Below are 15,580 nucleotides of genomic sequence, written 5' to 3'. Positions count from 1 at the left end.
CAGTAGTAAACACTGTGTCAATTTTATATCACTCAATTAGTGTCCAGTAGTAAACACTGTGTCAATTTTATATCACTCAATTAGTATCCAGTAGTAAACACTGTGTCAATTTTATATCACTCAATTAGTCTCCAGTAGTAAACACTGTGTCAATTTTATATCACTCAATTAGTATCCAGTAGTAAACACTGTGTCAATTTTATATCACTCAATTAGTATCCAGTAGTAAACACTGTGTCAATTTTACATCACTCAATTAATCTCCAGTAGTAAACACTGTGTCAGTTTTATATCACTCAATTAGTATCCAGTAGTAAACACTGTGTCAATTTTATATCACTCAATTAGTGTCCAGTAGTAAACACTGTGTCAATTTTATATCACTCAATTAGTATCCAGTAGTAAACACTGTGTCAATTTTATATCACTCAATTAGTCTCCAGTAGTAAACACTGTGTCAATTTTATATCACTCAATTAGTATCCAGTAGTAAACACTGTGTCAATTTTATATCACTCAATTAGTATCCAGTAGTAAACACTGTGTCAATTTTATATCACTCAATTAGTCTCCAGTAGTAAACACTGTGTCAATTTTATATCACTCAATTAGTATTCATTTGTAAACACTGCATCAGTTATATATCACTCAATTTGTATTTATTTGTAAACATTGCATACATTTTATTTAACTCAATTAGTATTCATTTGTAAACATTGCATCAATTTTATACCACTCAATTAGTATTCATTTATAAACACTGCATCAGTTATATATCACTCAATTTGTATTTATTTGTAAACATTGCATACATTTTATTTAACTCAATATAGTATTCATTTGTAAACATTGCATCAATTTTATACCACTCAATTAGTATTCATTTATAAACACTGCATCAGTTATATATCACTCAATTTGTATTTATTTGTAAACATTGCATACATTTTATTTAACTCAATTAGTATTCATTTCTAAACATTATATTAATCTGACATCACTCAATTAGTATTCATTTGTGAACACTGTATTAATTTTGTAGCACTCAATCAGTATTCATTTATAAACATTACATTAATTTTATAGCACTTCAATTAGTATTCATTTGTAAACATTGCATTAATTTTATAGCACTCAATCAGTATAAATTTATAAACATTACATTAATTTTGTAGCACTCAATCAGCATAAATTTATAAACACTTTATTAATCGTATAGCACTCAATCAGTATTCATTTATAAACATTACATTAATTTTATAGCACTCAATTAGTATTCATTTATAAACATTGCATTAATTTTATAACACTCAATCAGTATAAATTTATAAACATTTTATTAATTTTACAGCACTCAATCAACATTCATTTATAAACATTTTATTAATTTTATAGCACTCAATCAGTATTCATTTATAAACATTACGTTAATTTTATAGCACTCAATCAGTATAAATTTATAAACATTTTATTAATTTTATATCATTCAATCAGTATTCATTTATAAACACTGTATTAATTTTATAGTACTCAACCAGCATTCATTTATAAACATTACATAACTTTATAGCACTCAATTAGTATTCATTTGTAAACATTGCATTAATTTTATAGCACTCACTTAGTATTCATTTGTAAACATTGCATTAATTTTATAGCACTCAATCAGTATAAATTTATAGACATTATGTTAATTTTATAGCACTCAATCAGTATTCATTTATAAACATTGTATTACTTTTATAACACTCAATTAGTATTCATTTGTACAGGTGTCAATTTTTATATCACTCTGTTTGTATTCTCCATATTTTTTATATCAATCAATTGGTATTCTTTTGCAAACACTGGATTAACTTTATATCACTACTTATATTCTTTATGTGTGTGTGTGTTGGTGTGTGTTGGTGTGTGTGTTGGTGTGTTTTTAGATTTTTAATGCACCTTTAATAATTTGAGTCATATCACTATGATGTCTGCAGTGTGGCAGTTTATAGCGATGTCTAGCACTGGGGCATAATGCCGCAGACATGTAGCATGATGTCCCACCCAGTCACATTATCCTGACAGCAGGCTGACCAGTAATAAACACTAACCTCTTAATGCTGAGCGCCAAGAGAGGCAGCTATTATTACCATTTTTATAAGTCTTTGGTCTGTTTGGCAGGGGTTCAAACTTGTTACCTCACACATCTGAGGCAAACGCTTTAACCACTTAGGCCATGAGAGTGGTCTTCTTCATTGTAAACACTAGATTAACTTTATATAGACTAGTATTCTTCACTTTGTAAAACCTGCATTAACTTTATATCACTCAATTTGTATTTTTCATTTGCACTCAATTTGTATTTTTCATTTGCACTCAATTTGTAAAATTTGTCATTTGTAAACAATGGATTAACGTTATATCACTCAATTAGCATTCATCTTCAGTAAACACTACATTAAATTTATATCACTCAATTAGTATTCTTCTTCAGTAAACACTGCATTAACATTATATCACTCAAATGGTATTCTTCATTCATAAACATTGCCGTAACTTTATATCACTCAATTGGTATTCTTCTTCAGTAAACACTGCATTAACATTGTATCACTCAATTGGTATTCTTCTTCAGTAAACACTGCATTAACATTATATCACTCAAATGGTATTCTTCTTCAGTAAACACTGCATTAACATTATATCACTCAAATGGTATTCTTCATTCATAAACATTGCCATAACTTTATATCACTCAATTGGTATTCATCTTCAGTAAACACTACATTAACTTTATATCACTCAATTAGCATTCATCTTCAGTAAACACTACATTAAATTTATATCACTCAATTAGCATTCATCTTCAGTAAACACTACATTAAATTTATATCACTCAATTAGTATTCTTCTTCAGTAAACACTGCATTAACATTATATCACTCAACTGGTATTCTTCATTCATAAACATTGCCATAACTTTATATCACTCAATTGGTATTCATCTTCAGTAAACACTACATTAACTTTATATCACTCAATTGGTATTCTTCTTCAGTAAACACTGCATTAACATTATATCACTCAATTGGTATTCTTCTTCAGTAAACACTGCATTAACTTTATATCACTCAATTGGTATTCTTCTTCAGTAAACACTGCATTAACATTATATCACTCAAATGGTATTCTTCATTCATAAACATTGCCGTAATTTTATATCACTCAATTGGTATTCTTCATTCATAAACATTGCCGTAACTTTATATCACTCAATTGGTATTCTTCTTCAGTAAACACTGCATTAACATTATATCACTCAAATGGTATTCTTCATTCATAAACATTGCCGTAACTTTATATCACTCAATTGGTATTCTTCTTCAGTAAACACTGCATTAACATTATATCACTCAATTGGTATTCTTCTTCAGTAAACACTGCATTAACATTGTATCACTCAACTGGTATTCTTCTTCAGTAAACACTGCATTAACATTGTATCACTCAACTGGTATTCTTCTTCAGTAAACACTACATTAACATTATATCACTCAAATGGTATTCTTCATTCATAAACATTGCCATAACTTTATATCACTCAATTGGTATTCTTCTTCAGTAAACACTGCATTAACATTATATCACTCAATTGGTATTCTTCTTCAGTAAACACTGCATTAACATTGTATCACTCAACTGGTATTCTTCTTCAGTAAACACTGCATTAACATTGTATCACTCAACTGGTATTCTTCTTCAGTAAACACTACATTAACATTATATCACTCAATTGGTATTCTTCTTCAGTAAACACTGCATTAACATTGTATCACTCAATTGGTATTCTTCTTCAGTAAACACTGCATTAACATTATATCAATTGGTATTCTTCAGTAAACACTGCATTAACATTGTATCACTCAACTGGTATTCTTCTTCAGTAAACACTGCATTAACATTATATCACTCAATTGGTATTCTTCTTCAGTAAACACTGCATTAACATTGTATCACTCAACTGGTATTCTTCTTCAGTAAACACTGCATTAACATTGTATCACTCAACTAGTATTCTTCTTCAGTAAACAGTGCATTAACATTATATCACTCAACTGGTATTCTTCTTCAGTAAACACTGCATTAACATTGTATCACTCAACTGGTATTCTTCTTCAGTAAACACTGCATTAACATTATATCACTCAACTGGTATTCTTCTTCAGTAAACACTACATTAACATTATATCACTCAAATGGTATTCTTCATTCATAAACATTGCCATAACTTTATATCACTTAATTGGTATTCATCTTCAGTAAACACTACATTAACTTTATATCACTCAATTGGTATTCTTCTTCAGTAAACACTGCATTAACATTGTATCACTCAACTGGTATTCTTCTTCAGTAAACACTGCATTAACATTGTATCACTCAACTGGTATTCTTCTTCAGTAAACACTGCATTAACATTATATCACTCAATTGGTATTCTTCTTCAGTAAACACTGCATTAACATTATGTCACTCAACTGGTATTCTTCATTCATAAACATTGCCATAACTTTATATCACTCAGTTGGTATTCATCTTCAGTAAACACTACATTAACTTTATATCACTCAACTGGTATTCTTCTTCAGTAAACACTACATTAACATTATATCACTCAAATGGCATTCTTCATTCATAAACATTGCCATAACTTTATATCACTCAATTGGTATTCATCTTCAGTAAACACTACATTAACTTTATATCACTCAATTGGTATTCTTCTTCAGTAAACACTGCATTAACTTTATATCACTCAATTGGTATTCTTCTTCAGTAAACACTGCATTAACATTGTATCACTCAACTGGTATTCTTCTTCAGTAAACACTACATTAACTTTATATCACTCAATTGGTATTCTTCTTCTTCAGTAAACACTGCATTAACATTATGTCACTCAACTGGTATTCTTCATTCATAAACATTGCCATAACTTTATATCACTCAATTGGTATTCATCTTCAGTAAACACTACATTAACTTTATATCACTCAATTGGTATTCTTCTTCAGTAAACATTGCATTAACATTGTATCACTCAACTGGTATTCTTCTTCTTCAGTAAACACTGCATTAACATTATGTCACTCAACTGGTATTCTTCATTCATAAACATTGCCATAACTTTATATCACTCAATTGGTATTCATCTTCAGTAAACACTACATTAACTTTATATCACTCAATTGGTATTCTTCTTCTTCAGTAAACACTGCATTAACATTATATCACTCAACTGGTATTCTTCTTCTTCAGTAAACACTGCATTAACATTATGTCACTCAACTGGTATTCTTCATTCATAAACATTGCCATAACTTTATATCACTCAATTGGTATTCATCTTCAGTAAACACTACATTAACTTTATATCACTCAATTGGTATTCTTCTTCAGTAAACACTGCATTAACATTGTATCACTCAACTGGTATTCTTCTTCAGTAAACACTGCATTAACATTGTATCACTCAACTGGTATTCTTCTTCAGTAAACACTGCATTAACATTATATCACTCAACTGGTATTCTTCTTCTTCAGTAAACACTGCATTAACATTATGTCACTCAACTGGTATTCTTCATTCATAAACATTGCCATAACTTTATGTCACTCAATTGGTATTCTTCTTCGCTAAACACTACAGTAACTTTATATCACTCAACTGGTATTCTTCTTCGGTAAAAAATACATTAACTTTATATCACTCAATTGGTATTCTTCTTCAGTAAACACTGCATTAACATTGTATCACTCAACTGGTATTCTTCTTCAGTAAACACTGCATTAACATTGTATCACTCAACTGGTATTCTTCTTCAGTAAACACTGCATTAACATTATATCACTCAACTGGTATTCTTCTTCTTCAGTAAACACTGCATTAACATTATGTCACTCAACTGGTATTCTTCATTCATAAACATTGCCATAACTTTATGTCACTCAATTGGTATTCTTCTTCGCTAAACACTACAGTAACTTTATATCACTCAACTGGTATTCTTCTTCGGTAAAAAATACATTAACTTTATATCACTCAATTGGTATTCTTCTTCAGTAAACACTGCATTAACATTATATCACTCAACTGGTATTCTTCTTCAGTTAACACTACATTAACTTTGTATCACTCAGTTTGTATTCATCTGTAGACACTGCCTTAACTTTATATCACTCAATTGGTAACATTTTTCATTTGTAAGTACAGCATTTTTAATACCTAAAAGGAAGCATATCTGAAAATTGATAAATTACACTGGTCAACAGTGAAATCATTACTGACTTGAAAAGGCCCTAATCTGTAGTATTTTGGTGTGCCGAACACGAATATAACCGTGAAAAATTTGTATTGGCTCTCGTTTTGAAGATATTCATATACCTCATTTTCTATGTTTCACTGTGTAAATTTCTCCAGTAGGACTGCAGCAACATCCGGAATAATGATGTAACATTGCATAATACCATCATGCTCACATCATCCACAGTTGATTGCATCATTTTCTGATGCAATGCAATACTAATGCCATGCGGCTGCTGAAGTAAGTTGACGTCAGCAGTGTACTATACATGTGTAGGCCTATTATACTAATGCCAGGCGGCTGCTGAAGCTGACGTAAGCAGTGTACTATATAAAGCCCAATCAGATAGGTTCAGCATTTAAAATATTTTAGACGTTGTGCGAGACAGTTCAAGCTACTGTTACATAAAACTTATTATTTTATCCATTTACGTACAATAAAGAACAGTAATGCCTCGAAAGTGTGTTAATACCGCGGACAATTTTTGCTATATTTGTGGGGAAGTGACATTTGCCAACCAGAAGAAAAGTATCAATTCTCAAGTGAAGAAGGCATATCATCTTTACTTCGGATGCAAGGTTGGTGACCAAGACAAGCCTTGGGCTCCGCATATATGCTGTGCTACATGTACAACACAGCTTTCACAGTGGTTGAATTGCAAAAGGTCATCAATGCCGTTTGCAGTCCCAATGGTGTGGAGAGAGCCAAGCAACCACCTAAATGACTGTTACTTCTGCTTGGTTCCTCCTCTTTCCGGCGGAATAACGAAGCGAAAGAAGTCGAGAATAGTCTACCCAAACATTCCGTCTGCATTGAGACCAGTTCCACATGGTGAGGGACTTCCTATTCCAGAACCTCCAGCAGAATATTCTCTTGATTCATCTGACGAAGACAAAGGTGAGTCGACCTGTTCTTCTCCTGGTCCATCAGCATGCAGTGATCCAGATTTTCACTGTGGTGCATCATCAACCCCACACAGAATAACACAGGAAGAACTAAATGACATGATTCGTGATTTGGACTTATCAAAGAACAAGGCAGAATTACTAGGATCAAGACTCCAACAATGGAATCTTCTAGAAGAAGATGTCACAATTACTGCATATCGAAAGCGCCACCAGCAATTGGAGCCTTTCTTCAGAAAGGAAAGTAATCTGATATTCTGTTCCGATATTGAGGGCCTCATGAATGCTTTAAAAATCACTCATGACCCACAAGAATGGAGACTATTTGTGGACTCTTCGAAACTGAGTCTCAAGGCTGTGCTTTTGCACAATGGAAACATTCTTCCATCTATTCCAGTAGCGTATGCTGTCCACATGAAAGAGACATACGATAACTTAAGGCAGCTACTGAATTCCATTGAGTATAACAAGTACAGCTGGCACCTCTGTGGTGATTTGAAGGTAGTTGCCCTTTTAATGGGACTGCAGCAAGGATATACAAAATACATGTGTTTCTTATGCGAGTGGGATAGCCGAGCAAGGGAAATGCACTACATGAGGAAGGAATGGACTCACAGGCAGAATGTAGCCATTGGAGAGAAGAATATCCAACACCCAGCTCTGGTTGAGGCTCAGAAAATCTTGCTACCACCCCTTCACATCAAACTAGGTTTGATGAAGAACTTCGTGAAAGCCATTGACCGGACTTTGCCAGCATTCCGATACCTGCATGAAAAATTCCCTCGACTCAGCGAAGCAAAGATTAAAGAGGGAGTTTTTGTGGGTCCTCAGATTCGAGAGCTTTTCAAAGATGACCGGTTCAACAACTTGCTGGAAGGTGACGCGAAACAAGCATGGAATGCTTTTCGCCTAGTTTCTACAAACTTCCTCGGAAATGTTAGGGCAGAAAACTATAAGGAACTAGTAGAAGACATGTTGATGAAGTATAAGAAACTTGGCTGCAATATGTCTCTAAAGATTCACTTCCTTCATTCCCATTTGGATTTCTTTCCTAGCAACTGTGGTATTGTTAGTGATGAACACGGCGAACGTTTTCATCAAGATATCGCAACAATGGAACAAAGATACCAGGGAAAATGGTCCACTACAATGCTGGCTGACTACTGCTGGACACTCCTCAGAGATGCTCCCGAACAGCTGTACAAGAGACAGGCGAAGAAATCTAAGATGTAGTCAATGACTTGATTTTTTATAGGTAGGCTATTACAGTTGACCGTTTACTATTGGAATGCATTTCGTTATGTAAACATTAATTTCTTGCAGATTACAAAAAAACTAGAGCCAATTTTGCAATTTGACTGTCATATTCGTGTTCAGCACATAAAAATTGATAAGAATTGACTAATTTTATTTCAGTAACATGACTTTTGTAAAAATTTGTTGTCCAGTGTTATTAATCACTAACCAGGAATATTTGACACCAAGCGAATGAATGGAGAAAACTGGTTACAGAAACTTGGTTTTTTTAACAATAAAGATATAATAGAATACATTACTGTTTAGGAACTAATTCAAATCTCATCTTCTGCAGATTTGGATCTTCTTGTAAGGTTGCCATGGCAACTGGAAAGGATGTCTCATAGTCAAACTGAAACTGGATTCCTGTTGGAGGATTTCTGACAAAATTTCTTTTGTCCTGAGGGAGAAAAAAATATAGCACTATTTATTGAATTTGCTCATGGAAGACAACTGATGTCAAAATGTGGAAAAGAGTAGACCCTGACAACAGCTAAATTTGCCTTATCATTATCTTCTGAAGAAATCAGCACAAATTAAAAAAATACAAGCCCTGGTCAATGCAATAATTTAAGAATTTGTTAGTGTTGTACATACAGAGAGCTATGGGGTTAAAATTTGAAAAAGCAGCAGATATTTAAGATAGCTGGTAGCCGTTAATGAGAACACTGACTTGCACATCATGGTCTACCTTGTCTATTCTAGATAGCTGGCTGTAAGAACCACCAATCCATGGGAAGCTACTAGCAAGATTTTGCACATACCCACATTGGCTGAGCCAGAGTCTCTAACCCACATGGACAGAGACTCCACTCCACATGAACAGAGACTCCAACCCACATGGACAGAGACTCTAACTCACATTGACAGAGACTCCAACCCACATGGACAGAGACTCCAACCCACATGGACAGAGACTCTAACTCACATGGACAGAGACTCCAGCCCACATGGACAGAGACTCCAACCCACATGGACAGAGACTCTAACTCACATGGACAGAGACTCCAACCCACATGGACAGAGACTCCAACCCACATGGACAGAGACTCTAACTCACATGGACAGAGACTCCAGCCCACATGAACAGAGACTCCAACCCACATGGACAGAGACTCTAACTCACATGGACAGAGACTCCAGCCCACATGGACAGAGACTCCAACCCACGCAGACAGAGGTGAGATGGTAGTGATCAGTAGAGGCAAGTGCTTTAGAACAATATACATGCCCTAAATAAATTGTATTATTATTATTTCTATTAGGTTTTACTATTATTATTATTATTCTTCCAAATTAGAAAATTGTTAAATTAGCTGATCTGCAGTTTTATAAAAAAAACATCCTCTTTTCCAACCCAAAAAGTTTAAAGAGTAAAATCCTTGATATTATTCAGTACTGATTTTCTTTTTTTTCCCATCTTTCCTTGGCTGAAGATATATGTGGCAGTAATGCTTTGAAAGGTAACTAAATGCATGGTTAGGTCCAGTCACAAATTTAAAATACTCTTCAATATTAAAAATAATTACTGCAACTGTAAGTGACATAAAAGAAACTTCATAATTCAGAAGGTAAAATATTATGCAATGTAGTACAATCTAAGTCCTGACAATATGATATTATTCACTGTAGTAAAATCTAAGACTAGATGGTGTGATATTACACACTGTAGTATGATCTAAGTCCAGACAATATATTATTCACTTTAGTAAAATCTAAGACTAGATTGTGTGATATTACACACTGTAGTATGATCCAAGTCCATACAGTTTGATATTACAATTTAAGACTAGATGGTGTGACATTTATACACAGTAGAGAAATCTAAGATTAGACAGAATAGAACTACAAACTGTAGAACAATCCAAGTCCAGACAGTATGATATTATACACTGTAGTAGTCTAAGTCTAGGCAGCAGTGTTCCAACTAAGTATAAAAAGAAAGATGCTATGCCCTGCCCAACTTTTTCAGAGCCTTTGAACATACCTATCTAATTTAAAAGTGCCCCGATCATTCACTTTTAAATTTAATTCTGTTCTGGCGCCATGCTCATGGCCAGTTTTGTCACAGCCGTACCATTGGTTAACTTAGGTATTTATCGTTAAGGCTCATTATTGAAGCAAGTGCAATTACCACAGAGAATGCCTACCACAGCAAATTCACTTGTGAAGACAGAATCTAAGCAAAAGAAGAAAGTGACAATACTTTCCATAATTGCATTTTATTTTCAATCTATTCATGTCATCTAAATGTTTATTTTATTCATATGTGATACACCTATCCTTGCACCGTCACCAAGAGCTGTTGTCTTGATTAACTAAAACTGTTTATATTGGGTATGTGATGCTTTAAAGCATACGAATAGAGAAAACGGCAGCCATTTTGTACTTACGTGTGTATAAAGAAATAATTATTCATGAACAGAGGCCCTCAATTTAATTTAATATATTTTTCTTTTCATTTATACTCATGTCAATAATTGCATAACTGACTCTAATTTATTTAGAAGGCACGATATGCAGATGGACATATTTCTTTCTCAATGTCAGTACAATGATGAAATGGAATAAGAACGATGATTTGCCTTTATAATGAAATTAACATATCTAACAATTACAAGAAGGTTTCAACAAAAAAGAAACTATTCTATTCAAAAAAATATTACACTCTTTACATCATACAGAGAGAGAACGAAATTATACTTTAAGTTTCATGGTTTTAATTTTTATTATATTAATTTTCTAATAATCGTATATTGTGTGGACCATAGGTCATTTATTATTGTTGTTGTTTTATTATTATTTTCATCACAAATTTTAAACTTCAAATTTTAAAAACATTACTGGAGCATGAAGAGTAATCTGTATTTGTTTTAGATTCTCTCAAAATGAACCTACCAAGGAAACCAGGACAGATAAGATGGCAACAGACCCAAAACATATAACCTACCATAAAGACGAATCCTAGCTTGTAGTTACATATTTATTGAAATACTGTAAAATTTGAGAAATAAATGCTGTTGAGTTGAAGTTAGTAATTTTTTTCTCTTTTTTATTGGTTACTATAAGACATCCATTCACACATGAAATGCCCTGAGCTTAAAACATTATCCGACTACGCTCAAAGTGCCCAGGTCAGCATCCCTGTCATTTGAAATCCTAGCTGGAACACTGCTAGATAGTATAATATTATACACTGTTGTAGTCTAAGTCTAGACAGTATGATATTATACACTAGAATACAATCTAAGTCTAGACAATATACCATTATACACTGTATTCAATCTATGACTAGACAGTAAAATATTATACACTGTAGGACACTCTAAGTCTAGACAGTATGATATTATACACTGCAGTAGTGTAAGTTTAGACAGTATATTATTATACACTGTAGTTGAATCAAAGATGAGAATGTATGATATTATACACTGTAGTACAATCTAAATCTAGACAATATACTATTATACAGTGTAGTTCAATCTATGACTAGACGATATAATATTATACACCACAGGACATTCTAAGCCCAGACAGTAGGATATTATACACTGTAGTACAATCTAAGTCTAGAGTGTTTGCTGTTATACACTGTAGTACAATCTAAGTCTAGACAGTATAATATTATACAGTGTAGGACACCCTAAGTCCAGACAGTATATTATACACTGCAGTACATTCTAAGTCTAGACAGTATGATATTATACACTGTAGAATAATCTAAATCTAGACAATATACCATTATACACTGTATTCAATCTATGATTAGACAGTAAAATATTATACACTGTAGGACACTCTAAGTCTAGACAGTATGATATTATACAATACAGTAGTGTAAGTTTAGACAGTATATTATTATACACTGTAATTCAATCAAAGACTAGAATGTATGATATTATACACTGTAGTTCAATCTACGAATAGACAGTATAATATTATACAGCGTAGGACACCCTAAGTCCAGACAGTATGATATTATACACTGTAGTATATTCTAAGTCTAGACAGTGTGATATTGCACACTACAGTAGTGTAAGTCTAGAGTATATTATTATACACTGTAATTCAATCTAAGACTAGAATGTATGATATTATACACTGTAGTACAGTCTAAGTCTAGACAGTGTATTATACACTGTAATACAATCTAAGTCTAGACAGTATACTATTATACATTGTAGTTCAATCTATGACTAGACAGTATAATTTTATACATTAAAGGACACTCTAAGTCCAGACAGTATGATATTATACACTGTAGTACAATCTAAGACTAGGCAGTATACTATTATACAATGTAGTACAATCTAAGTCTAGACTATGATATTATACACTGTAGTACAGTCTAACTCTAGACAGTATAATATTATACACTGAAGTACAGTCCAAGTCTAGACAGTATGATATTATACACTGTAGTACAGTCCAAGTCTAGACAGCATAATATTATACACTGTAGCAGAGACCAAGTATAGACAGTATAATATTATACACTGAAGTTCAGTCCAAGTCTAGACAGTATATTATACACTGTAGTACAGTCCAAGTCTAGACAGTATAATATTATACACTGTAGTACAATCCAAGTCTAGACAGTATAATATTATACACTGTATAATCTAAATCTAGACAGCATATTATACAATGTAGTACAGTCTAAGTCTAGACATTATGATATTATACACTGTAGTACAGTCCAAGTCTAGACAGTATGATATTATACACTGTAGTACAGTCCAAGTCTAGACAGTATAATATTATACACTGTGGTACAGTCCAAGTCTAGACAGTATAATATTATACACTGTGGTACAGTCCAAGTCTAGACAGTATAATATTATACTGTACAATCTAAATCTAGACAGCATGATATTATACAATGTAGTACAGTCTAATTCTAGACAGTATAATATTATACACTGTGGTACAGTCCAAGTCTAGACAGTATAATATTATACACTGTGGTACAGTCCAAGTCTAGACAGTATAATATTATACTGTACAATCTAAATCTAGACAGCATGATATTATACAATGTAGTACAGTCTAATTCTAGACAGTATGATAGTATACACTGTAGTACAGTCCTAGTCTAGACAGTATATTATACACTGTAGTACAGTCCAAGTCTAGACATTATAATATTATACACTGTAGTACAGTCCAAGTCTAGACATTATAATATTATACACTGTAGTACAGTCCAAGTCTAGAAAGTCTAATAGTATACACTGTAGTACAGTCCAAGTCTAGACAGTATAATATTATACACTGTAGTACAGTCCAAGTCTAGAGAGTATGATATTATACACTGTAGTACAGTCCATGTCAAGACAGTATGATATTATACACAGTAGTACAGTCCAAGTCTAGACAGTATACTATTATACACTGTAGCACCGTCTAAGTCTAGATAGTATATTATACACTGTAATACAGTCTAAGTCTAGACAGTAAGATATTATACACTGTAATAGTCTAAATCTAGACAGTATACTATTATACACTGTAGTTCAATCTAAGTCTAGACAGTATGATATTATACACTGTATTTCAATCTAAGCTCAATACTACACTGATCATAATAGGAAAGTAGGTTCACTAGCAAATAGAATGAAATGCCTTGTTTAGACAATGCTGACTCACCGATGAGAGTGCCAATATTTGAAATTTCATGACCTCCTCCTCATTATACCCCACCCATGGAGGGACTGCAGCCTCAGACCTCTTGTCCTTATCTCGCTTCTCATTCATAAACTTCTCTTGTTCCTTGTTAAAGTGACTCAGAAAGGTCTTGAAAAGATAAAATAAAAGAGGCTATAAACCCAAATCTGCCATTATTTGGACACACGATGACATAGATTTTGTCATTATTTGGACACACACTGACACAGAATTTGCCATTTCTTTTTGACATATGATGACAAAGACTTTGTCATTATTTGGACACACAGTGACATATAATTTGCCATTATTTGCACATATGATGACACAGACTTTGTCATTATTTGGACACATAGTGACATACAATTAGTCAGAATAACAAATAATTTAAAGTTAGAGCATTTGTTCTACTTCCTGTGAACCTTTCTTGTACACATGACTTCCTGTGTACAACACTATTGTGTACCTTTCTTGTACACATGACTTCCTGTGAAATGCATAATCATGAATGCTGCTTGTACAAATGTTTTTAAAAAGCCTGATAAACAAACTTAATTCTGACTCACTAAGATTGGTATACAGCAAGATGGTTTTCTATAAATCATTTTCTAACTGACTGGAGGATGATACAGTTGCTTCCATCAAATGATACATACAAATATCTGCTTGTCTGCTTTAATGTGGATACAACATTCTTTTAGTTCAGATAATTTAAAGGCCTGCCTGTCTGAAGTAGCCATCTGCTGTATGCTTTAATGTGGATACAACATTCTTTTAGTTCAGATAATTTAAAGGCCTGCCTGTCTGAAGTAACCATCTGCTGTATGCTTTAATGTGGATACAACATTCTTTTAGTTCAGATAATTTAAAGGCCTGCCTGTCTGAAGTAGCCATCTGCTGTCTGCTTTAATGTGGATACAACATTCTTTTAGTTCAGATAATTTAAAGGCCTGCCTGTCTGAAATAGCCATCTGCTGTCTGCTTTAATGTGGATACAACATTCTTTTAGTTCAGATAATTTAAAGGCCTGCCTGTCTGAAGTAGCCATCTGCTGTATGCTTTAATGTGGATACAACATTCTTTTAGTTCAGATAATTTAAAGGCCTGCCTGTCTGAAGTAACCATCTGCTGTCTGCTTTAATGTGGATACAACATTCTTTTAGTTCAGATAATTTAAAGGCCTGCCTGTCTGAAGTAGCCATCTGCTGTCTGCTTTAATGTGGATACAACATTCTTTTAGTTCAGATAATTTAAAGGCCTGCCTGTCTGAAGTAGCCATCTGCTGTATGCTTTTCAAACCCTGGTTGCATTAATGATGTCATGTGAAAGGGAACTATACAAGAAATCCAAAGTACTTCCTGT

At 33.1% G+C, this 15,580-nt stretch overlaps 2 protein-coding genes across 4 annotated transcripts in view; one reads left to right on the top strand and one right to left on the bottom strand.

Annotated features, from left to right (window-relative positions):
* Positions 1-11,585, top strand: part of LOC149785990 (uncharacterized) — a 33,307-nt gene extending 21,722 nt beyond the window's left edge. Inside the window, exons 2-3 of the mRNA XM_089976262.1 lie at positions 9,257-9,731; positions 11,429-11,585. Of these exons, the coding sequence (XP_089832388.1) occupies positions 9,348-9,731; positions 11,429-11,443 (399 nt within the window). The 5' untranslated portion in view covers positions 9,257-9,347 and the 3' untranslated portion in view covers positions 11,444-11,585. The remainder of the gene's footprint in view (positions 1-9,256; positions 9,732-11,428) is intronic.
* LOC149785989 (synapse-associated protein 1-like) overlaps positions 1-15,580 on the bottom strand; it is a 193,325-nt gene that overhangs the window by 158,437 nt on the left and 19,308 nt on the right. For all 3 annotated transcript variants that reach the window (XM_089976257.1, XM_089976256.1, XM_089976258.1), the window contains exons 3-4: positions 14,201-14,347; positions 8,812-8,951 (exon numbers count right to left, since the gene is read on the bottom strand). In XM_089976257.1, coding sequence (XP_089832383.1) covers positions 8,812-8,951; positions 14,201-14,347 — 287 coding nt within the window. The remainder of the gene's footprint in view (positions 1-8,811; positions 8,952-14,200; positions 14,348-15,580) is intronic.

This window comes from Sinohyriopsis cumingii, chromosome 12 (genome assembly GCF_028554795.1).
Source record: "Sinohyriopsis cumingii isolate HCF-2022 chromosome 12, ASM2855479v2, whole genome shotgun sequence".
NCBI classification, from domain to species: domain Eukaryota; kingdom Metazoa; phylum Mollusca; class Bivalvia; order Unionida; family Unionidae; genus Sinohyriopsis; species Sinohyriopsis cumingii.
This window is presented reverse-complemented; position numbering and strand designations above follow the sequence as displayed.